At 51.9% G+C, this 23,454-nt stretch overlaps 1 protein-coding gene across 1 annotated transcript; it reads right to left on the bottom strand.

The window, feature by feature from the left end:
- Positions 1-217: 217 nt before the first annotated feature.
- On the bottom strand, positions 218-18,664 carry RUBCN (rubicon autophagy regulator). The gene is made up of 20 exons (XM_054385940.1): positions 18,620-18,664; positions 16,186-16,269; positions 15,087-15,246; positions 14,807-14,913; positions 13,743-13,899; positions 12,964-13,509; positions 12,359-12,403; positions 10,540-10,635; positions 10,250-10,365; positions 9,569-9,770; positions 8,774-8,875; positions 5,321-5,381; positions 4,251-4,383; positions 3,747-3,892; positions 3,333-3,397; positions 2,523-2,761; positions 2,087-2,148; positions 1,735-1,888; positions 1,279-1,372; positions 218-399 (listed from the first exon to the last, which is right to left on the bottom strand). The coding sequence occupies exons 1-20, from the start codon at positions 18,656-18,658 to the stop codon at positions 236-238; spliced, it is 2,772 nt and encodes a 923-aa protein (XP_054241915.1). The 5' UTR covers positions 18,659-18,664; the 3' UTR covers positions 218-235.
- Between the last annotated feature and the right edge of the window lie 4,790 nt (positions 18,665-23,454).

The raw sequence follows: 23,454 nt of genomic DNA on the forward strand, positions 1-23,454 counted from the left end.
AGCAGCCAGCTTTCCCCAAAGGCATTGGGGAGCGTGAGCAGTACCTGGAGCAGACCTGGATGATGGAAGCTGCCCCTTCCCCAGCCCAGCACTACTGCACAGGAGAAAACAGATCCCTTTGAGACAGCGCTCCAGGCCTCTTGACAGTCCTCATCTCCAGTCTGCGTGGCTCAGACTCTGGTGACAAAGGCCACACATAAATAAAGCCACAATCTGCTCCTCTGCTGCAACATGCTCATGTGGCTGCCACCACCTCTGGCTGCTCCAGCTCATCTTCATAGTCTGAGACATAGGACTCCATGCTCTGCTTGGCCAGCAGCTCCCTCCGGGCCTGCAGCCGCTCACAGCGGGGACAGTGGCTGGATCTGAAGCAGGATTTGTGGTAGCAGGCTTTGCACTCTAGGGGGGAGAGCATGTATGAGAGGTGGTAGAGGCTGACCCAGGATGCCTGACTCTCTGTACGCCACGGGCTTGCCCACAAGGATATTTCAATCCAAGGCCATGGCAGAATAAGCCCCAGAAGTGGGTGTCCAGGACCGCTCTGGAAGCAGGAGGAGGTCATGCTGCAGAGTTCCTGCAGTGGCTTGCAAAGCCTTTGGGAGTACAGGTGGGAGGTTTCCTGCTCTGCATGAGGTCCCTCCCCGAACTTTCCTCATTCCCCAAGAAAACAGTGACTCTGCCCCAAGTTTTTTCTAGCACTGCTCCTGCCAAACCAAGGCTTGCATGCTGTCAAGAACCATTTCAAGCCAGTTTTTAGGTTGGTCCCAAGCTGCAGGGACAAGTGCTGCTTGGCCATTAGTGCTGTCCATTATCAAGGATGACTCCTGAAGGAACCTGGGGATTTCTTGGCAGGCCAAATTGGGCACAGACATCTTCAGGCTCTCCCTGCTCTACAAGGTCAGCTCCAGCTATCCAAGAAGGAGCAAGAGAGCTGCATGCAGGCTGCAGGCTTTCCTGTATCCACAGTAGAAGGGAAGCCAGGGCTCCCCAGACACCAAATCACTGCAGTCACAACCCAACTGCCTGCTGCCGCCAGGACAAGCAGCACACAGTGTGGCCAGGAAGAGACCTAACTGCTCCTCCACAGCAGCAGCTCTCACCAAACACCGTTAGAATGCTGATCTGCTGCTGAGACAATGTGTGGCAGACACAGGCATTGCAGAGAGGCACACTGGTCTCTCTGGTTTTGGCTCTGTACCTCTCTAGCACAAATGCCAAAATGCAGGCAGACCTTGGTAGCCCCAGGGTCTGTCCTCTCCCTGTTTCTCTCCATCTCACCTTCGCATGTCTTGCACTTGTTGAGCTCAAAGGGGAAGATGATGTCGCTCTCATTCTGGCAGAACTCGCAGATGAAGCCTTTGGCTTGGCACAGCTGGAAGGAGAAAAGGTGAGGAGGAAGCAGCTAAATGCTCACCTCCCTAGCAAGTAGGGCAGGAGACAGAGCAGAATGGGACAGCAGGACATGGTGCCCTGCTCTAACTATGTCTTACAGCCCCTTCCCAGCATGGAGCGCAGCAATTCATAATTGGCATGTGTAGAGGAGCCAAAATGGAGTAACAAAAATCCCAGATGTGCTGGGTAGGAACTCTGTGGAGCAGGCAGGAGCAGTTACTACTGAATCAGTTAATTTGGTGGCTGCCCTGCATGTCAAAGGACTTCCCATCAGTTATATGTGCAGCAAAGCCTGCTCCTGAGGGTGTGGAGCCATGCAGGAGGCAGGTGAGGAGGTCTTACCATGCACTTCTCAACATGCAGGCTGCCTGCCTTCAGGAGCTCTGTCAGGCGAGGCACCAGGTCCCCCTTCTTTGTGGCACTGAGGTCACTCAGTGAGTAGAGGTGCAAATCTTCTGTCAAGTGGCCAGGCACTGCATCGAAGGAGTCTAGGAGGCTGCCAAGGACAGAGAAAACAGCTCAGAGCAAAGCAACCCCCTGAAGTCCCATCTCTGCACTGCTTCTGCTTTCTCTTCTCCTCCATTTCCCTCTGCCCCTGTTGCTCGTTGCCCAGACTGCACAGATCCCCAGTGCAAATTGCCACAGGACAGATCCAGGACAGGAAAACAGCTTTATCCCACAGCCCAGGACTCACTCTTTAGCTAGCCGGCACGTCTTAAACATGTTCTTCATGTGGAAAAGCTGGATCCGCAGCAGCTGGAGAGGAAGGGGGGACAGGAGAATCAGAACACACAGCACAGTCCTTGTCCAAGCAGGTCTGTCCCATTTCCTGCACTGATGAAACGGCTGCTGCTCCCTTGCCACCGGAATGTTTACAGCACACAGGGCAAAGCAAGCACAACCATTGTCACATGCTCCAGGAGATAAACCAAAGCCCAGCTGGACACCAGGCAGAAATTTCTTTTGAAATCCCTGTGTTGCTGGACAAAGGACAGGACATAAATGGAAACCCATGGTGCTGAGGTTTTATGCCTCAAAACCGGAAATACCTGCTTCTCCCTGGCTTCCCTGGAATACAGCTTACCCACCTCACCCAAACCCCACTCAGGAAGGCATGGAAAGGGTCCTACCCACACTTGGTTGAGAGACTTCACTTTCCGGTAGAGGGCAGGATTAATATCCTGCACGTTGAAGAGGGGGTCACTCCAGATCTTGCTCAGCAGGTCTTTGGAGAAGTTGCTCACGCAGTACTTGCTGAAGTCCCACTTGCGCAGGATGCGGCTGGGAATGACCATCTGGGTGTTCTCATGGCAGCACTGGCAGAAATACTTCCCCAGGTACTCACAGTATCGCAGCCGCTTGATGTAATCTGGCCAGATCCAGGCAGACAGGGAGGTCACTTGAGGCACAAGCTCTGCCCAAACACATTGGCCTCCCAATGCTGCTCAGCATGTCCAACACGCAAGCCAGCCTGCCTTGCTGGTACCTCCTCCAGCCCCACAGTGCTCAACCCTGGGGTCTGCAAGCCTCCTGCCAACCGCAGAGGCGTTTGGGACCACAGTCCAGTTTCACGCAGCCACATCTACCTACACATTCAGGAAAGGTGGCTGGCCAAAGACTTCTGCAGCTGTACCTACAGCAGAACCCGTTGGGAGCTTTAGGACCCCAACAGATGACTTTGCCTTAGAAGAGTCAATGTCTGAAATGTCCTCCAAAGGACAAACTGGCTGCTCCTTGTCTCTACCTGCCCCATGACCTTCTAAAGAAGGCTCCTCTGTGGGTAGTGCACACTACTGCACAGGCAGAGCTGGCAAAGGTAGTGCACCATTTCCTTATAAGGTTGAGCTGAGCTCTGCCACTCCCCACCTACTGCATCTCTTCCCACTTGTCTGCAGGATCTTCCCCACTCTGCAGCTATTGGTCAGGGTCCCAGCACTTACCAGGATCAGTTCGGATGCCACAGCCTGCACATCGGTAATTCTGCTTGGCCACGGCCACCTTCCTCCTGCTCAGAGACAGAAATACATGCATGAGTCCAGCCCTGATGGCACCTGGCACTAGAATACAGGCACTGGCACAGGTCTGGATGGCAGAGATGGCCACATGCTTTGCCACTTGAGCGTGGACAACAAATCCAAACGGAAAAGCCTTGTGCCTTGGTACACACCAAGGGCACTGGCATCAGGCACTGGCTTGATCTCACAGCACCAGCTGCTGATGGTGACCACTGCAGAGTTACCAAGCTCAGAACAAAGAATCCCTGGCCATCAAGTGGGAAGGACAGGATAATCAGCCTTAGTTTTGATGGAAAAAAAATGGAAAGAGCAGGTCCCCAGGAGCCCTCAGGCCCTTACGTTGGGGCTGGATGAACGTTGAAGATGATCTGCGGTCGCGGTGGGGCCCACTCCAGATTTCCACGCACTCGAATCCTCAGCTTGTAGATGTCAGCATGTTCTCCATCATCAGGAGAGATGGGCAGAGAGTCAGGGATGGGCAGGAGCTGGGAGAGGCAGGCAAGAGCATCAGATCCCTGCCTGCTATCCCAAAGAAAACGCACCTCGCTGGCCTGCCAGAAACGTGCAGCTGCAGCCCTCTGGAAAACTGCCAGGCACCAAGCTGCTGCTCCAGCTGAACAGGGGCTGGAGAAGGGATGTCCTCAGGAATCCAGGCACTCTGCTGTATGAGGCTGAGGTGGCAGAGCCCTGCTCTGCTGCATCCAGTTCCAGAGCCTGGACAAAATCCCTCCTCCAGCTCCACAAAAGGACTACCAGGACTAGCAAAGCCCCTTGACAGTTGGCAGAAGCCAGGGGTTAGGGTAAGAGCAAATGCAATCTGTGACTGGGGACTCACACCCCTACCTTTTGTGGAGCATCGTGCTCAGGGACCAGCCACTCCAATTCAGAGGCAGCTGGGAGCTGCATGCCCTCAAACTGCTTCAGCAAGCCCATGGCCACAGCCTCTGCTGAGTTGGAATTGAGAAAGGAGTGGGATCTAGATAGCAAAGAAAGTGGTTAGTACTGGGTCTCACAGCTGTGTCACCCTCACAACCCAGTGGTGGTCCCAGCTCAAACCAAAGATGCTCCATTCAGCTCTACTACCTTATTTCTGCACTGCTGCACAGGCTTAAAATGGGTGGATGTCTGTCTTTGCAGCTGCCCCCAGGCAAAGCTAGCTAATGGCACAGCAACTGTTTAGAAAGGCAGGCAAAATAGATTTTACAAATATGCCTGTTTGCAGGGGAAGCTGCAAAGCAAGAGACAGTGTCTGTGTGAGCCAGAAATAACTTCTCTCCTAGTACAAACAGACCCAAGCTGCCAAGCATGGACGCAGATTTGTATCACCCAACGAGCAGAGGGGTCCCTGCATCTCAAAAGGAATTTGCTTTTACAGCATTAACAGAGTAGCTTGTGATTCACCTCCCCACTGCCCCCACCTTCCTGCCCCAGGGCAGTGCCAAGAAAGGACTGGGCACTTCAGGGTTAAGCTGCTAACTGCACTGCACAGAGCCTGTGGGCAGTGCTGTATGCCAGCAGTTCCATCTGTGGGTGACAGCCAGCAGCAAGGGTTGGAGAAAAGGTGGCAGTACCATATAGCCTAACAGGCTATCTCTGCTGAGAGGGGAGGAGGCAGCTGCAAGCCAGCAGCCTGTCCAGATCCTCTGGGTTGTGGTGGCTTGTCTCCCTAGCCTCTTACCTACTAGGAGGTGTGGGCATCTCTCCTGACTCCAGACCATATCATATGTACCTCACATGAATGTTTTATCATCCCAGGTGCTGCTGTCCTTTAAGACTAGGACTCAGTGCCCCACTAAGTAAGGGGAGGGAGGTCCACTCCAGTGCAAACCAGCAGCTGGTGCATGTGGAAGAACAGAGTTGGGCAGGAAGGGGAACTTGGTACCGAAATATCTTGCCACGAGTTGAAGACGTACATGGACTCCGAGGAGAGAAAGGACTTCCTGCTGGAGTCTGGGTTCCTCTTGATGTCTGCATCTGAATCACAAACAGACAAGGTAGAACAGATGGGGCAGGGCAGGGGATCAAAGCTTCACTTTAAAACTCGTGAAGCCGCTCAAAAGCACGTGAACTACAGCAGCAACTTCTACCAGTGGCATGGAGCACCAAGGAGAGGTGAGGTCTACTCAAGCCACCTGTCAGTTACAAGGGAAGGACATGGTGGGATGCTGTGAAAACAGTGAGCCTGGGGAAACAAGTGGCTGCTGGTAGAGGTCACACACCAAGACCTAGCAGTGACATGGCCTGAAACAAGACACAGAAGCTGGGAGGGTAGGAGAGCAAGGTTAGCAAGAAGGTTTGGTAGGTCTCTATTACATAGAGTACAGGTGCTGCAGGGGATTAGCAGTGGGATGCAGAGCCCTTCTCTCTGCCTGACCACAGCCTGTAAGATCAGGTGGGTGGCTGTTCCAGTCTGTCAGTGACTACACAGCCAGGGCTGGCAGCCTAAGCCCAGCACTCCAGAGACATGTCAGCATCCATGCAGAGAGCAGGCCAGCAGCCTCCCTCCACCTCTCCATCAGCTTCCCAACAGCCCAAGTGCCTCTCATCCATCCTTGGTGCTAGCCTCAGGTACCAGATACCCAGCGGTACCTTAATTTTTCTTTCAATCCAGTAGGTTAAATCCTGATAGGGAATCAATCACAACAGTGGAAGGACCTTGGGACAGGAGCCTCTTCCAGCAGTACAAGGCAGGCAGAAGCAGGCAGAAACCCTGCTTCATTGCAGACAGACTCCCAAAAAGGGAAGGAGGACACAAAAGGCAAAAGTACTACAGGTCAGGACAGGACAGAGGCCAGTGCCACAACCTTCAGTCCAGCAGGTCTCCTGGTTTGCACCTCTGGGGAGCTCTAGGAATGGAGTCTGCAGTGACCACACCATGCTCAAGCACAGGCTTGCAGCTCCCCAGACCCAGTGCTAGGCTAGGGGAGGCACAGCTGTGACTCCTCCATCCCAAGCAGACCAGCTACACAAACTTGCACAGAATCATCTGATCCTGGCCAGGCATCAACCGTGTGCCAAGCCAAGTGAAACACAGCCAGCTGAGCAAAGGCCACCCCTTGAGCTGTCACTCTCCTAGGATGAGTGGAGCTGCCCCGGCAGCAAGGGGATTAAGTCCCTGTCCTGCCCATAAATTTAGAGGCTCATGCCAGTGGAGTTCTGCACGGATACTTGACCCTCCTTGTTTGACATCCATTGCTAGAAACAGGCATAGGAAAGCCACCTAATGCTAAGGAAGACACATACCTACATCACGTGGATGGACTTCCAGCTGCAGAAAACAGGGAACTGAGGCAAATGTAGCCTCCTGACCACGCAGGGCACCAGCCAGACAATACCTGCCATGCTCTGCTACTTTCAGCTCTGCACAGGAAGGTGCTGCATGCTCCTACACTACAATGAACACCAGCAACCATCAGGGCACACATAGCACACTGTGGGCCAAGTGTTATAGGGAGGCAGAGCCAGCATGTTCAGGCACAGGGGTGGCAGAGGGAGCCAAATCTGGCACCAGGTTCCTGTGGAGACTAGCAGTGGGATCCCGCCACCACCTGCTCCCCAACCTTCACTGCAGACACTCCCAGAAAGCTGCCAAGCTATCACCAGGTGGAATAGTCCTCAGGAGGCTTGTGAGCAGCTCCCAAACCCAAGGACATCACCCAAACCCCCATATGTCAGCTTCAGGCCAGAATGAACACCGCCCCACCCCCCAGATCAAACCTCTGGCCTGTAAAGACAGGACATGACAGACTGACTGGGAAGCTCCAAGGGCCAGCAGGAGCAATGTGCTGATGCTGAACACCTGACAGATCAGCAGCTGCCCATGCAGGCTGTTCCCCTGCTACAGCAAACAGGGAGCACAGGAAGGTTATTTAAACATGGCCAGCAGACCAGAAGGATTATGTAGTAGTACTGTAAACAATACAAACACCAAGCAAGACCTGGCTGCATGTGATCCCAGTGCCCAAGGCCTCCAGGGTGAATAAACTGTCTGTGCCCTGTCTCTCTCACTACTTCTCCCTCCAGGATTGCTTTCTGGAAAATATTCAAGTCAAGTCTGAGCAGGAAGAGAAGGGTTGGCCATGGTTCATATCAGAGCTATGTCAAGCCAGCTCTGCCAAGCCAAGCAGGAAAATACTCCTCAAGACACCTGGGCTGGAGGCTTGGTCCCACACTGTAGATGACTCCCCTCGGACAGCACAGGCTCAGCCTTCAGTAGCTACAGAGCTAAAAAGCTGTGCCATCAGCCTGCCAAACCCTACCTCAGGTAAGACAGCTCTTCACCACAGCAGGCACACTTGCTCCATCCAAAATACTGCACGACAAAACACCCTGAGGGATGGAGCCCACAGCAGTGCTCCTCTGCCTCCTGCCTGCTCCTTCCTGCCGTATCATCCTGCCACCGCTTTCCTCGCTGACATCTGTTCACAGTTCCCCAGTCAGGCAGATTTCAGAGGAGTGTGCACATGCACACACACACCTTGCACACACACTTGTGGGGTACTACCTGAGAACAAGGAAGCCATTGACACTGAGATGCCGTTCTTGGACATTTGAATCAGGTTAGATCCATCGTTACCATCTGCATAACATGGTGATGACAAAACAGTTGGCTTCAGTGCTTCAGCCAGGCCAAACAGAACGGGCATAATACAAGAGCAGCACTCGCATGACACAAGCCTGCAGCTGAATTCACACACCACTCTGTGGGCTTCAAAGCTGAGACCAAAATCTAGCCCTCAAGGGCTGAAAGGAGAGCTTTGCTGTAAACAGTCAAGAGACAGGGGGTTTATAACTGAAGACTGGACTGCTCCATCTTCTTTTTAAAGTCAGTGAAATGGAAATATCGCTGAGAACTAAGTCATCCACCTTGGAGGACAAACATTGCTCTAAAGGGAAGAAACACCCAGGGACCCAGAGAGGTCTCCTGTGGGCAATAAGCTCAGCCACCCAAGCTGCCAGGAGCAAAGAGTACAGGTGTTACAGTGCCCACCACTGCCACTCAAGAGTCAAGCGATCAGAGCTATGGTTCCCACTGCCTGGAGAGAAGGAGAGTAGGATGGCAGTTCTCCCATCTCTTTCTAGTAGCAGCAGCTGCTATGTGGACCAGAGAGTGCAACAGAAACCACCTACCAGCCAGAGGCAATGAATGCGAGAGGGTTACAGAGGATTTCAAAAGAGAGTCATGCCACCATATGAGGGAAACTCGTTGCTCTGCTCCCACTCATAATTCAGCCATTTGTGTGGGAAATGCCATTCTGAAGGCCAGAGGGACATGTTCTTCTTCAGCAGGACTGACCTCACACAACCACACAAAGGAGAGGTCTGTCTCTACGCAAGAAGCTGACTCTTCTTGCCTTTCCCCCTACCTCGGATCTCGTATTCTTCCACGTCCTCTGCAGAGCCAGAGTCAGAGAGCCACATGGAGCCATGGGAGCTGAACTGGGACTCGCTGTCTGTTGCCACAAGACCTGAGAGAAATGCAGCACAGCCAGGCCATCAATGCAAGTGGTCTGAAGGGTCACTGATAGCTAAGGAAGAAGTTGATAGCCAGGTACGGCCAGGGCAGGGAGGGATGGAGGTCAAAGATAGAAAACCTATGGGTTCAAAATGAAATCACATTCTCTAACGCAGCCCCAGCAGTGCACAAGTGTCACCAACGTACAGCATCAGACTTCTTAGGGTCTTCCAGAGCAGCAGAGTTTCACAAATCTCTGCAAGACCTTGGTAGCAATATGATTGTTTCCCACAAAGCAAGAAGGTAGGATCATAGAGTCACAGAATTGTCAGGGTTGGAAGGGACCTCAAAGATCATCTAGTTCCAATCCCCCTGCCATGGGCAGGGACACCTCACACTAGATCAGGTTGCTCAAAGCCCCATCCAGCCTGGCCTTAAAAACCTCCAGGGATGAGGCTTCTACCACCTCCCTGGGCAACCTGTTCCAGTGTCTCCCCACCCTCATGGTGAAGAACTTCTTCCTAACATCCAATCTGAATCTACTCATTTCTGGTTTTGTTTCATTCCCCCTAGTCCTATCATTACCTGTCACCCTAAAAAGTCCCTCACCAGCTTTCTTGTAGGCCCCCTTAAGATGCAATAAGGATGGGCAACAGACAGAAACCCCACATCCCACTAGCTGATGAGCCCAAAACACATCACCCACTGTCTGAGCCCATCTCCTGGTAGGCAGGGAACAGGTGCCTGGTACGGATCTGCTGGCGTCGAATGCGGATCTTTTGTTTAAGCTCCTGGATCTCCTTGTCACTATCTTCCTCCTCCTCCTCCAGCTGCCGGCTCATCATGTTGCACTTCATCAGCTCAATGGCAGCAATCAGGGACTCCGAGATGCTGAAGTGGGCATTCTCCTGCAAGGCAAGAGCAAAAGTATTCAAGGCCATACCATGAAGAAACAAGGAAGGCTTGGTAAAATCTTGTTCCCTACCTGTTACAGGGAAGAGTTTATTACTCTTGGAAGATGGTAGAAAAGATCTTCATCCCTATTGACCTCATGAAACCTGACCTATGAGGCTCTAGCAACTAAAGCCTTCTGGAGCTCCAGAATACTCACAAGACACAAGAGGCATCCTATGAAGAGGATGTGTAAGACATTGACCTTGGGAGTCAGCACATGCCTCTGAGGAGCCTCACATGTTGCAAAGCTGCTGTGTATATGCTGGATGGGCAGATCCTGGCTGCCAGACACCACTGAGAACTCAACCTTGAAGTTCTGTGCACTCTATAGCAGCAAATACTGTGGGATTATCTTCACTACAGAAGAAAGCATCACTGACTCTGCAGTAAAATATGTTCTCCAATGCCTACAGGTTGCTGCTGTCTTTCTCACCTTCTCCAGGTCTGCACAGCTACCAAAGTCCTGCTCTGAGAGGTAGCTGATGAGGGACTGCCCTTCCAAGGGTCTTCTGAACATCCCTTCTCCTGAGCTGAGATGCTGTCCAGAGTCTAGAAAAGCAAGAGGCAAACATATGAGGGAGGGACCTGCTGCTATCCCCATGCTAACAAGCCATGCCAGTGTCCAACCAGCATCCCATAAGCCCATGGCAGAAGCTGAGGCCACTGCATCTGATGAGAAGCCTGCCCTGAGCAAGCATCCCCGCTGAGGCTGGCTGTACTCACCGTACTCCATGTAGAGGGAGCTTGGTGTGCTCAGTTCACTGCTCTGTGTGGAAGCAGACACTGGCCCTCTCCCTCCACCTGGATCACCATGAGACTCTGGAAGGGAAGATGACACCAGGCACACATCAGTATCCCAGAAGTGCCCAGCCATTACATGGGATGAAATGAAAGGGTCTCAGCATCACATAGGCAGGCACAAATGGATGAAAAGCAAGGAGGGACATCTTCCTGTTCCATGCCATGGCTGAGGACAAGCCCAGAAGGGGACAAAACTTGAAGGGTATTTCAGGTAGGACAGGAGAAGGGGAAAGAAGCTCATGAAACTCACAGAGCAGTTGAGTCTCTGGCCTTCCTCTCTTTACTCCCTAACAGATCTGGGGGATACAACAGGCTCCAACAAGTGCCTCTGCCAGCCTATTCTTGCTGGAGCACCTCCAAGTGAAGAGTTATTCCCCAGGGCAGGGTCAGGGAACAAGAGGAAACCTGAGCCTCTGAGGGATCTGTGGGGATCCCAGCTGTGCAATGCAGCCTGAACAATAGCAGAAGCAGGCAACTGAAGGACATGGCCTTGCTGAATGACAAGCCAAAGTTCCCTGCACACTACCTGGAGTCTGGGCTACAGTGCTCAAGGTGACCTACACAAGCTGTGGGCAGGGCTCTGCCCCACACACACGCTGAGGTGCAACTCCCTGCCAGGCTGAGCTGGCAGAGACCGCCAGGAGCTGATCTGACAGGAGACCAACAAGGGCTGGTGCTCTACAGAGAGCCACAGTCCCAGGGAGCACCTGGACAGAGCAGCTGGGTGACAGAGGACTGATGAAGGAGACTGAAAACACCTTGACTGGAGCAGAACAGGAGCATACAGGTGTGGACACAGAGCAGGCATCAGCCGATGGGCACAAGCACAACAGATGGGCAACTCGATCCTCTCAGTCTCCTATTCCTCTCTGCTCCCCGCTTTGTGCCATAACCCTGATGTGGCTGGAGCCTCCTGAGCCTACCAAACCCAGCATCTCTCTGCCAAGAATATGAAGCAGCAGCCAACAGGATGGGGAGTGGAGACCTCACCCCACAGGCTGAGGGACAAAGATCTGTCAGGGTCAGAAGGTCTCACAGCTACTCACTGCAGCCTGGCAGGGTATCCTGCAGACACCTCAAGCCCGCTGAGAACCAGTACAGAAACCACCTTGTGATCACCAGCCTGGGGGATGCCATGTGCAACCTAGCCTACAGCTGAAGGGTAAAGCGAGCCCTCAGTATCCTGTGCTGGAGGAGGACAGGGGGCTGGACACGTCTGTCTGAATGTCCACTGCCTCCAGGAAGGAGACTTCCCAGCATTAGAGCTCCCATCACCCAGATGTGAGCTTAACAAACCCAGTGCCACTGTTGAACAGATGTAAAAGAGAACAGCCCAGTTTTTTGAGCTGCTGACTCTTTATGCACGTGAAGGAAAGGAATGACAGCACCCCAGCACTTCTGCTCACGAGGAAACCTGCCTCAAGCCTTCCTGGCTCCTGAAGCTGAGGGGTAGAGGGAAGGGCAGGGGACACAGCTCAGAGACTTGGTGGCGAGCACTCCCTAATGCCATGCAGGGGAACTCGTCCACCCTTCTGGGTCTGATCCACTGCTCCCAAACCCCAAGCTGGGATCTTCAGGCAGGTTGCATGCATAAACCTGACTATGCTTCAAAGCACCAGCTGGGACATAGAGAAGAAAGAATTTTTTTCTTTGTTTTCTAAATGGACACTAAAGGGTTGATGAAAATCCTGAATTTAATGCAATGATTACTAATGAAGGGCTGTTGCACTGGCTCCCAAACCTGCCACTGGATCTTCTATTATAATGGTGATATCCCTGAGGCCTCCTGAGCAGACAGAGGAGGAGGAGGGCAGCGTTAAGGGAGAGAAAAGAGACAGACTGGTTACTATTACACAGGGACCTCCATTCCTCCCATGAAGGCAGCACTGGTGGGGCCAACTCCCACAAACTGGTTGTCCCCTCACATCCCACTGCCCCCAAAACATGCATTCACCCACTCAAGAGCACAGAAGAACTCAGCAGATTATCAGTACAGTGACCCCAAACCCCAGCCCAGTGCCCTGTCATGGCTCCATGCCCCAGCCAGGCAAAGCTAGAGAAGAAGCAGGGTGACTAACCCACAGCATTGCTGTCATTTTCTACGTTTTTGGTGCAATCTGTCAATACCAACACTAGAGCAGCCCAGAGCATTCTGGGAAGCAAGATGTCAGCCCATCCCTCCACCGCAGAGCTGAGAAAGCAAAGGCTACACCGAATTTCCCAGCTGCTCGCCCACTGTTCCTCTCATTGGCCTGATCCATGGAGTCAAAGCAGTGGCCAGCATCAGCCTCCCGGTGGCAAGAACTCCCACACCCCGAAGCCATAGCACAAGAGCTGCCCCATTACCGTGCAGCTTCCCCGAGGCCACGTTGGTGTCTGAGTGTGAGCGCACGTGGCTCTTCCTGAGAAGGCTCTGCGGAGCTGACGCCTGGCCCTCCGAGAAGCTGGACCGGCGCAACAAGCTCAGGCCTCTGCTTTCACCTCCACTTGCCCCCTGCTCCCCTAGGGATGAGACAGAGTCCAGCTTCTGGGAGCTGCTGGAGGAGAAGAGTTTGGAGCTGCTGCTCTTGGTGCTGTTGGTACTGGCACTGCTGCCCCGGCCCCGGCGCCCCAAGTTGCCAATGGCCAGGTACTCTGGGCCATCGTTGGCATCGCTCTGCGCATCATCCTGACTCCCTGTCCAAGTGTCCTCGCTCTGGCTGGTGGTGCTGGAGCTCATCTCACTGGCCGGAGAGAAGGGGTCTTTGGGTGAAGGAATGTGGAAGTGGCTGACAGAGCCAGGCTGTTCCAGAGGGGACCTGCCCTCACTGAAGGAGGAGGACCGGCTGGATGGGCAGCGGTCCTGGGGCTGGCTGGCACTCGAACTGACAGAGGAACTCGCTGGTCTCCTGTCTGGACAGAGGCAGAAGCAGGTTGTCACATACCTTGGTAGAAGCAGACCAGACTAGAGCAGCAAGCTTGTGGCTTCACACTGGCATGTCCTCCCACTGCGGGCAAAGGTCAAGAGATCTCCCTCCCATCACTGGCAGAGATCTTTTCACACCCATTAACAACAAATCCAAAAGCAGGAAAAAAGGGCAGTCTTTTCTGTGTCTATCCTGAGCTTCCCAGCCCACCCTCATTACCTGAGAGGCCAGAGGAGGCTAGATGGTGGAGGCTGGAGAAGGACCCAAAGCAGCGCTGCTGCGTACAGCTTGCAGCAGGGACATATGGGGATGCAGGGAGGGCAGTCAGGCTCTGGCTCTTGGTCACTGGAGCTGGACCATCATTCTTCCTCGTAAGCTGAAGAGAGGTGGCATCGTTAATAAATTAGCATTTATGGGGCTACTGTCAATGGAGCAGCAACAGAAAGAAATCGACCTGCAAGTGCCTGGCTACCAGCCAGCAAAAGATGCAGCAGCTCTGGGGGCAGGAGAACGGGGAGGGAAAGGTGCCTGCGGAAGGGATGCAGCTCTGTGTTCACAGCTACACAGCAGGCTCATGGAGAAATTACCAGGCTCTCAGTGGAACGATCCTGGCAGCCCAGAACCCCAGGCAGACGGCTCTCATATCCTTCAGTGTTGTGGTCACACATCTCTCTTGTCCCAGCAGGAAGATCTGAGGCACACAGGGATGGTAGTGACGTGCCAGCCAGCTGAAAGAACACAGCCCCCATTTAGCAAAGCCTCATTAATTGCTCTTAAGAGCTCTGTGCAGCTGTTCCCTTCTCTTGGGGAGGAGGCACCTGATGTGGGGCTGCATGGGGGTTTAGTGGCATCACCAGCAGAAGTAGGCAGGCAGGTGTCCTGGGGGTACTACTTGTCCACTCTGAGCACAACTGTCCATCAAAACCAGGCAGCTCTACTTGCTGGCCCTGAAGCCTGGAACTGTTAGAGAGGGTTTTAGAGGTGCCTCTTACATGAAAGCGGTCCTCAGGTCCTCATATTCAAATCCTTAATGCCCACCAGAATGAAGCCATCTCACTACAGACTCCACAGAGTCACCTCTCCTACCCTGACCCCTGCCAGGCTCAGAGAGGCAGTGTAGGGACCAGTTCACCACTCTCCTCCCCTCTTGGAAGTCCTTTGGCTAGTTCATGCCCACCACCTTGTCCAAGAGCTCCATGTGGCTTGAATGAGACTTCACACAAGCAGCCGCAGCCAGTCAGTGTCTGGGGAGAGGCAGCTGTAAAGCTGGGGTCCTAACTCACCATGGAGGTGTCGATCTGAGCCAGAAGCCTGGGGTTGTTCTGCTCAACAGCCTCCAGGCACTGCAGCATGGCTGTGACGTGGGCGTCACTGAGCAGGAAGGCAGTGTCTGGGGAGAGAAAACCACTGCTCAGGGGGGTCCCTCTCACCGGCAGTGTCTGACAGCACTGGCTGCTCACATGCAAGCCGCCTTTACTGCTGGCTCCCCTCACTCCCATGTGGCTTGGAAATGCCACCAGCTAGGTATTTCCTACAAGAAGGAAAGGGCCCATTTCTCTTTACCTGAGTAGAATTTCCTGATGTATTGCTGGTTCCCCAGGAGTGGTCTCAGCTGCACTGACAGGCAGTGGCACTGCAGGCTGTGCTGCAGCCACAGCTGTGCGATGGCCTGGTCCCCTGGGCCCTCTGGGTCAGGCTGTCTGCTCTCCTGCAGGCTGATGAACTGGAAAAGGATGCCAGGCACAGGTTAGGGGACGCAGAGGCAAACAGGAGAGCAGGAATTGTTTCACTGCACAGCTTTGGTTACCCCCTGGCAGCTTGCTTGCGCTGGTCACCACCAGCAGAAGGAGGATATGTCCCAGCAGCTGCCCAGCCACCAGGGAGGCAAAAGCACCAGGCAGGAATAACACTCCAAAGGTCAACCAGCAACCAAAGTCCTCTGACAGCCACCAACAATCTGAATTTCTCCTGCACGCTCTCCCACCCCTGTGCCTCACTCCTGACCTGGAGGGACCCCACGCTCCCAAATCTAACCTGACCCTGACAGTGATGGTCATGTTCTTGCTGACACATTTACTGGGGAAGGTTACAGCAACGCCTGAGCTGCTGCTGTTTGAAGAACTGGAGTCACAGCTCACCTCCCTGCATCAGCAGGCTGGATGTAGGAACCACCAGTGGTCAGGCCCTTGCACCCAGCCGTGGCAGAGACACTGGATGTCAACACAGGGCAGTCGATGACCAGGAGTGATCCTGTGTGCTAGCAATTAGCACGAGCCAGGAATGGAAGAACCAAATGCATGGTCAAGGCACAAGCCAGAAATGGGACAGCCCAGACTTTTAGAGATTTGCACAGACACATGAATCACCCTGTGTATACACAAGGGCTGCTTGTGCTGGTTCCCTTGGTGATGCCACTGCAGCCAGCTGAGCTGAGCTGAAAAGTGTAAGAAATAAGCAGCCAATTGTCTCAACCCAGGCCATGCTGATCTCCCAGGATGTGACTTGTACACAAACAGACTGCTTAAGCCTCCACAAGCCATAGAGCTGCTTTATCTATGGCAGGCTAACAGCCAAGGTGACACCATCCCACCGGCGAGGCTTGCAGCCCAGCTCCCTTCTCCTCTCCCCACTGGGCACACAAGGCCACCCCACTGGAACCCACCTTCTCCAGGTGACGAGCAGAGCCAGGACTCAGCCAACAAATGTCCTTCACAAAGTGCCAGTAATCCTTCTGTCTGCAGCACACCTGCACAGGACACGCATGGTCAGATACCACCACTCCACTCCCAGTTCAGTGACAACATCCCCCATTAGCCCCTCACTCCTACAAGAAGACAACCCCTAAACCTGGCAAGATGGGCCAGAAAACAGACAGAGGAAGAGCAGCACTGCTTTACAGAAGAGAAACAAAGCAAGTGTATGACACAGATTGGTAGATCACAGGACCAAGTCAAAAAACACCAGAATGATGTAGATAAATTGTTTCCTGCCTCTCCCACGGTGACCTCTCAGTTGTGGTCATCCTATACGTGACCAGAAACACATCCCCTGAGCTTCTCTTCTTCCACCAGGTAGGATCCCAGTCCCTCACCCTGCAAAGACAGCAGAGGTCTTGGGACAGGACACAAAGCCTGAAGGTCTCACTTGCTGCAGTGCAATAAGGAACCTAAAGACCAACTGCAGGTCTGCCAAGTTCAAGGTTGACCAAGTTCCCACGTCACCATTTCCTTTCCTTCTGGAGCCAGGATCTGAAGAAGAGTCCTGATGTTTAAGCACTGCAGAGTCAGTCCTCAGTGACAGGACACAAAGGGCAACATGCAAACACATCCCACCAAAACCAGCAACCACTGCTATCTATTGATGCAAGTCAGCACCAAGGGCCCCAGCACAGCTGCATGCCCCAGGTAAGAGATTTGGCATTGCACTTCTGTCAGCTTCTTGACTCAGTATTATTCAGACAATGATTTATTTTGTTCTTAGTTATTCTTCCTGTTAAAAAGGAACTGCAACAGAGTTGTTGTTTCCTTCACCACACTACTGGGTGTAAGCACAGCCCAAAAATGTCTTTCTTGACCAAAAGACTGATTATTTTTTTTCTTCCATCTGTGTTTCCTCTTTCACAAGCATCAGAGGAATAGGTTCTGTTTTGTGGTTTACTTGTTTGGGGGGGGGCGTGGTTTTGGTTTTTTTAAAACTATAGAACCACCATGGCAGTTTCAGTCCTCCAGATTGAATTGGAGTTTTCTAGACAAATAAATAAAATTAATTCAAAAGCTTAAAAACTTGTTACCCTAGCTCTCTTAACATGTACATATGGATTATTTTTTAACTTTTTGTTTATTTATTCCCAGTTGCAGGAAAAAAAGATGGTAAGAAAATAATAAGTAAAAGAAAGTGTTTCACTAGAGCAACTATGAGAAAATTGCTCTTAGGAAGCTGTATTTTCACAGGCCTCTCTGCAGCTTTTACAGCTTGACTGGTGTCCAAGTAGGAGAGACATTTCTAAGTGAAAGAACTGTCTTTGCCTACAGTGAAAGCATGGAGGAAAGCAATACATGGTCCTGCTTTGCAGGTCTGGCATGAACTGTTATCAATAGACAGACAAAGAGAAATCATTTAAATCTCACCTCCTGAAGCCTATTGATAGCATGACTATCAGAAGGGAGCACAGCACTCCTCACATATAAAAGGTAGGTTCTTCCTCTGTGGATCTTCCAAAGAAGGTCTCTGGTTCATACCACTGAGGACTAACAGGAACAGAGCAGCACCATAATGAATGCTGACTGCAAACTCAACAGATCCGAAGCGCAGAGCACCCTGATGGGATGAGCTGCAAGCCTGGGGCTTCCTGGACACTTATAAGCCTGTTCCTGGACCCAAGCAAGCTGCCTGGGGCTCCTCTGCATCTCTCCCTGAGTGGCAGAGCCACCAATGGGAAGCCTGGCCCCAGGCACACCCTGCAGACATACTTCAACTTTCCACTGTAAATTAATTGTGCTGGTAATTGCAAGCTGAAGCGGAGATCTTCAGGGCTCCAAACACAAGTGGGAAAGAAAAATTCTTCCAGGCAGGCATGGAAGGGGGAATCACTGGGTGAGCAATTGCAAAGCACAATGAGAGCCTGGAAAAAGATAGCCCATTCACACAGAGCGTGGATTTGGCTGCCAGCTCCTGTTACTAACACCGCTAACCAGAAACTGCAAAGATGCAAGGTTTCTCTTGCCAGGGCTCGCTGGGGACTTGTCCAAGGGCAAACAATACAGGGCTGACTCATTGCAAATGCAAATCAATCACAAGGCTGCAGCAGGAAGAAAGGAGAGAGAGGCTGGCCTCAGCACAGGGGCACAGGTACTTAGAGAAACCACCCTGAAGGTGGATGAGACAGAAAGAATACACACTCAAGTCCCTCTGACAACCATGGCAATTGTCAGGCAAGCTCAGTCCCTGCTTCGATCATTTCCCACACTGCTACAAGCACTGTGCCCACTCCATGCTATGAGCACTGAAGCAAGATGCAGCAGGACCACGCTACCTGCTCATGACAGGCACCCATGCTGCTCCAGACAGACAACAGTGCTGGCAGGACAGAGCTCTACCTTATCATGGATGAGCCCGTGGTAGAGGATGCTGTGCATGTCTCTGCAGAGCCGTTCCAAGCCACCATACTTGGACCAGACATTTGGGTTGCTGGTGGACACCAAACCTTCCACTGTGGTCTTCAGGTTGCCCAGCAGCTTCCAATGCTCCTTCCTGCAGAGGAACACAGCAAGTTGTATCAGATATGTAGCAAGAGGAGCTGCACAACACCACTGTGGTGTTGCACTCTCCAAGGAAACTCTGGTCAGGCTGAAACCTTTGGTAGTCCAGAAGCTAGCAATGGTGAGCTAAGGACTGCACCTCCCTGTGGTCTACCATGCATGGTTTGTGGACAAGAGGCCATATAGTAATGATTCTTCTGATGACTGGTAGGCAACACCAAAGTGGCCTCAGGAGACAGCCAGAACAAAGATTGATGGTTCCTGCAATATGCTAGTTGTTTAGCATGGACCAGCAAGCCGGAGGATATCTTTCAAGCTAGCCTCCTGCTTGCTTCACTCACATGCTCCATCAGAGACTGTTCAGAGCAGCAGCCCATCAGGAGCACAGCAGCTGCAAGGCAATGTGTCCACCACACATGAAAGGCACGATGTCTACCACACTGCACCTGCATTTACAGAGAGACACATTCCCCAAGGAACGCCCACCACATCGAGCACTTCAGCACTGTCAAGCTGCAGAGGTGCTCCACTCCAAGGCTGGTGACTCTTCATCTGCATCTCTTGTCTGTACAGCTGCTCTCTGGTGCCCGAGCTGCTGCAGGCACAAGTTGTCTTTCTTGCAAAAGCAGACATGAGCTAAATGCAAACTGCAGGTGTACTCTAGAGCTTGCACAGCATTTCTCATCAATATCATCCCCCTCAGCTACCCTGCATACAGCAAGAAATCACCATTACCTGCCATCAGGTGGGACTGACAGTGCAGAGATAATGTTGTCTGCCCGTGCAAAAGCAACTTCTGGGAAGGAAGCTTTGGATGACTGAGGTCCCCATCTAAGCTGCTTGACAGCGCTGCCAGCAGAACAGCAGCTGTCAGAAACATGTATTTAGATTGGAGCCACTCCTTCAGGTGCAACAGGAATGTTGCAAGGTTTATTTGGGGGTGTAAATGCAAAAAAACTCCACCTCTGCAGGGTTTGTAACAAAAGCACCTGAGGTAACACCTTAGAATGGAAGTCCAGCCTTTCAGCTATCAAGAACAAGCCACTGTGTTTCAGCTGATAATCGCTCCTTTTAAAAAAGGAAAGAAAAGAAACCCAACTAATATTTTTTAAAACTGCTTCACCTTCACCCCTTGTGGATGAAAGTATGGGCTGCACACTTCTGCAGCACAGAGAAGGACACTAAAAACTAACATAATCTTGGCATTTAGAACCAAGCTTTTCTTGCCAATACTCTTTTTGAGATTTGTTTGCTATCACCAAAATAAAGTGAACAAGCAGATCATCAAATATTGGCTCTACTTCAAGCTCCCCATCCACTCCCTTTGTGAGGTCTCCCTAGGGAAACCTCACCACTTTCAGTGCCCACCTAAGCTTAAACCACACAGAAGCTGACCCATCCCACCAGCAAAGCCTGTCACCCTGACAGCACAGGAGCTCTATACCAGAACTGCATATGGAAGTACATATGTGTTTATGACATGCTTAAACTAACACACAGTCAGGGCTTTATCTCAGGAGAGACTGAAGGAAGAAGAGACAGAAATCAAAGGCAGCTTCCTGGAGATCTGACTTGGGGAGACACAGAAACTGATCCAGCTCTTCTGAATTTATAGGCTTTTCCTGTCCCTGGGACCTAACATCAGGGGCTGGTGACACCACTCTGGGCATCCATGGATGTCGACTGTGGCAGCAGGCAGCCAGAGCCAAGTTATCTGGGGATCATCATCACCACTCCTTGACCAAAGAGCATCTGCAACTACTGAGCTCAAAACTCCACCAGCTCCTCCCTAAGATATTTCTAACACTCAGAGTTAGGAAATGCAAGTGAAAGTTCAGCCACGCTGCTGATCTTCCAAGTCACTGAGTCAGAGGAACTCCCTCCCATGCTATTTTATGCTATGAAAGCAGGTGATGCACACAAGGATGTGGGGTAGGACAGCCAGAGCTGTGCCCTTCCAAATGAACTGTCACATTGAAGGAGTTGTGCATCTCCCCAGAGATCCAATAGATTGGCATTATGGCTCCCTCCTAGCACAGGGAAATGAAGGTTAAGCAATCCTCAAAGAAAATAACCTTGAAATGTTAAAATCTTGAACTCAGAAATACATAGGGAATGAGCAACACAATAAAAGCACCTTTGCAGATGTGATACAGAAGCTAACAAAAGTAAATCAAATCCCTGTAAAACAGTAATGATCCTAAGGGACTTGTTAGTCCAAAGCAGCTCACTGACACCCAAACCCCAAACCCCAGCTGTTTCTGGGCTGGAACATGGTGCCCGTTGAAAAGCATACAGTGACACAAAGTTGAAGAAATTAAGACCCATGCAGTTGGCTGCCTGTGGCAGGAAAATCAAGAGAGCACAGCTAACCACATTTCAGCTTTGAGCAGGTTGATGGGTTAACCCTGAACTATCAGGAGGGATGGAGAAAGCGTAAGTCCCAGCTGCTCTCAAGTTCCCTGTTTCAGCAGGTGTTCAGAGCATAGTGTTGAGAAATGTTTTTTCCCTGATAAAGAGAATTCTCCTTTGCTAATGCTAATGAAAGCCTGACACGGAGAAAGGCCGATCCATATATCACAAAAACACCTCAAGTTACAGGAAGGGCAAAGTGAGCAACATGCCTCAGAGAGGTCACAGTACATGAGCAGAGCTTCCCTTGCAAGAAGCACATGTGCTCTAGTAGATCTGGTTCCCCCAGCCAGGAGGGCCGAGGGTGTTTGCAGAGGCCATCATTGGTGGACTAAATGAGAGAACTCATCCACATCCCTTTTCTTCCTTAAAGACAACCCCTGATGCAGTCCCTAATTTTAACCACCAGCTACATAAACTCAGTGCAGGGTTCTCCTTGCTTTAGCACCCCAAAATCTATCTTCAGGTGCATCAACATCAATGTGCTGTCAGCAACTGTCCCAAAGATAACTGAACCTCTTGCACTGGAGTGATAAAAGACAGAATCCTTGGAGCAGGAAATGGCTTAACGCTGCTCATGCTGACAACGAAAGGAAAACATCACTTGCTCTCCCAAGGCTTTCTCAGCCCCTCCATACCAGCAAGGGCAGGAACTTCTCTTGGTCCAAGTCAGCAAAGGTGACTCACAGCAGAGGCAGGGAGCCATGTTGCTGACTCAGGTGAACTTCTTCATTTAAAATAAACCCAAAGCCTAGTTACTTTCCAAAATAGAATCACACACTTAGGTAGTATGGAGAAAGACAAAAGAAAAAAAAAAAGAGGCAGCTCATCTTTCTTGCAAACATCTGGTGTGTGCCTCCCTCTGCTTTGCAGGAGGCATCCATCTAGTAATGGCGTCTTGAATCCTGTCTTCTACCTGCAGGAGTCTCGATCCTTCTTAGCACATTAAAGAGGCCAAGCTGAGGATCCTGAGGTCATGGAAGGACTTCATCACACCTCCAAGGACATTCCCATGTTGCCTGTCAGTTCCTCCTGCGGATTCTGAAGGCACTGCATAACCTGCTGCTGCACACAGCCTGCTCCCGCCTCACTGTTCCCGGGTCTCCCAGACAACCAGCAGCCCCTTCTCTGGGCTCCTCTGCCGGCTCCTCCAGCAGGCTCAGCACTGCTGGGAAAAGGGATTAAAAGAAAGACAGGCTTCATATAATGCATCTGCAGTCATGAGGAGTGGCTGATGAGGCAGAGGAAGTCAGAAGAGCTCTGCCAGCCTTCAAGGTCAGCCCTGCCGTGCCTGGGCAGGGAGAACTGAGCAGGCTGGCTGGGAAACTGAAACACGGAGTGGCTTGTACCAGTATTAACCAATGGGCACAATCACAAAAGGCTCCCCCAGTAAATGCAGCCCACAGCTGCTGCTTGCTGGAGCGCTCTTGCTCTGCACTGGCAAAGGATGAGGGACGAAAACAAGGAATAAAATGGTTTTCAGCCTTTTCCCAGCAAGACAGATAATTTTACCTGCTCATCCTTGCAAAGCCTCTCACAAGACCTGTAGACCCGGGACAGCGTCCACTGGGCTTCAGTCTTCATAAGACCTGCCTGCAACAAACACACAGGCAGCCAGAGGCAGTGACAGAGCAGACCCTCAAAGCAGCTCACCTCCCTGGGACTAGCTGCTAACCTTCCTCCATCTCTCTCAGCACAGGTTCCCCTTAGGGATTCTCCTCTTGCCCTGCTGTCCCTGGACACCTTGCTGATGTCAGAGCTAAGACCTTTTTGTTAACCTCTTCTGACTGGCCAACAGCCCCTCTGCCCACATTGGGACTTCTGTGCCCTCCACACCACCCTCCTGCTGTGCTGAGGAGCCAGAAGCCCCACTCTCTGCCCAGCAGAACAAGGGCACTGACCTTCCTGACAGGGCTCAATCGACACTGGCGTTACAGCCACTGCCCCTTGATGCATTTCAGACCTGCTGCCTAGGAAGAGAGACAGCAAAAACCCCAGCACTAGATCCTCACTTTCCCCTCCTGTGCCAGCAGAAGGATGGACTTCAGCAAAATAACCTTTGCTTCTAGGTTTCCTGTGACCATGGGAAGATGGATCCAGTGACCTCTACCTACCACTATCAGTTTTGGGCACAAGCTATAGTAAAATGGCACCTCAGTGGGAATTAAAATGCTAAACCATTTGCACAAAGGACAACAAGGCTGTGCAGCACCCCCTGCCAGGATCCTCCCCAGTACATCAGTGACAGCCAGGAAAAGAAG

The sequence above is a fragment of the Indicator indicator genome, chromosome 13, assembly GCF_027791375.1.
Source record: "Indicator indicator isolate 239-I01 chromosome 13, UM_Iind_1.1, whole genome shotgun sequence".
NCBI classification, from domain to species: Eukaryota; Metazoa; Chordata; class Aves; order Piciformes; family Indicatoridae; genus Indicator; species Indicator indicator.

Bases quoted from the DNA above. Each gene is read 5' to 3' on its own strand.
- RUBCN (XM_054385940.1), bottom strand. From the start codon at position 18,658: ATGCACAGCATCCTCTACCACGGGCTCATCCATGATAAG. The intron at 9,771-10,249 runs GTGAGAAAGACA...CTTGCCTTGCAG, and splicing joins GCTGTGCAGACCTGGAGAAG to GAGAATGCCCACTTCAGCAT. The intron at 4,384-5,320 runs GTACGTCTTCAA...TTTGCTATCTAG, and splicing joins TTTCTCTCCTCGGAGTCCAT to ATCCCACTCCTTTCTCAATT.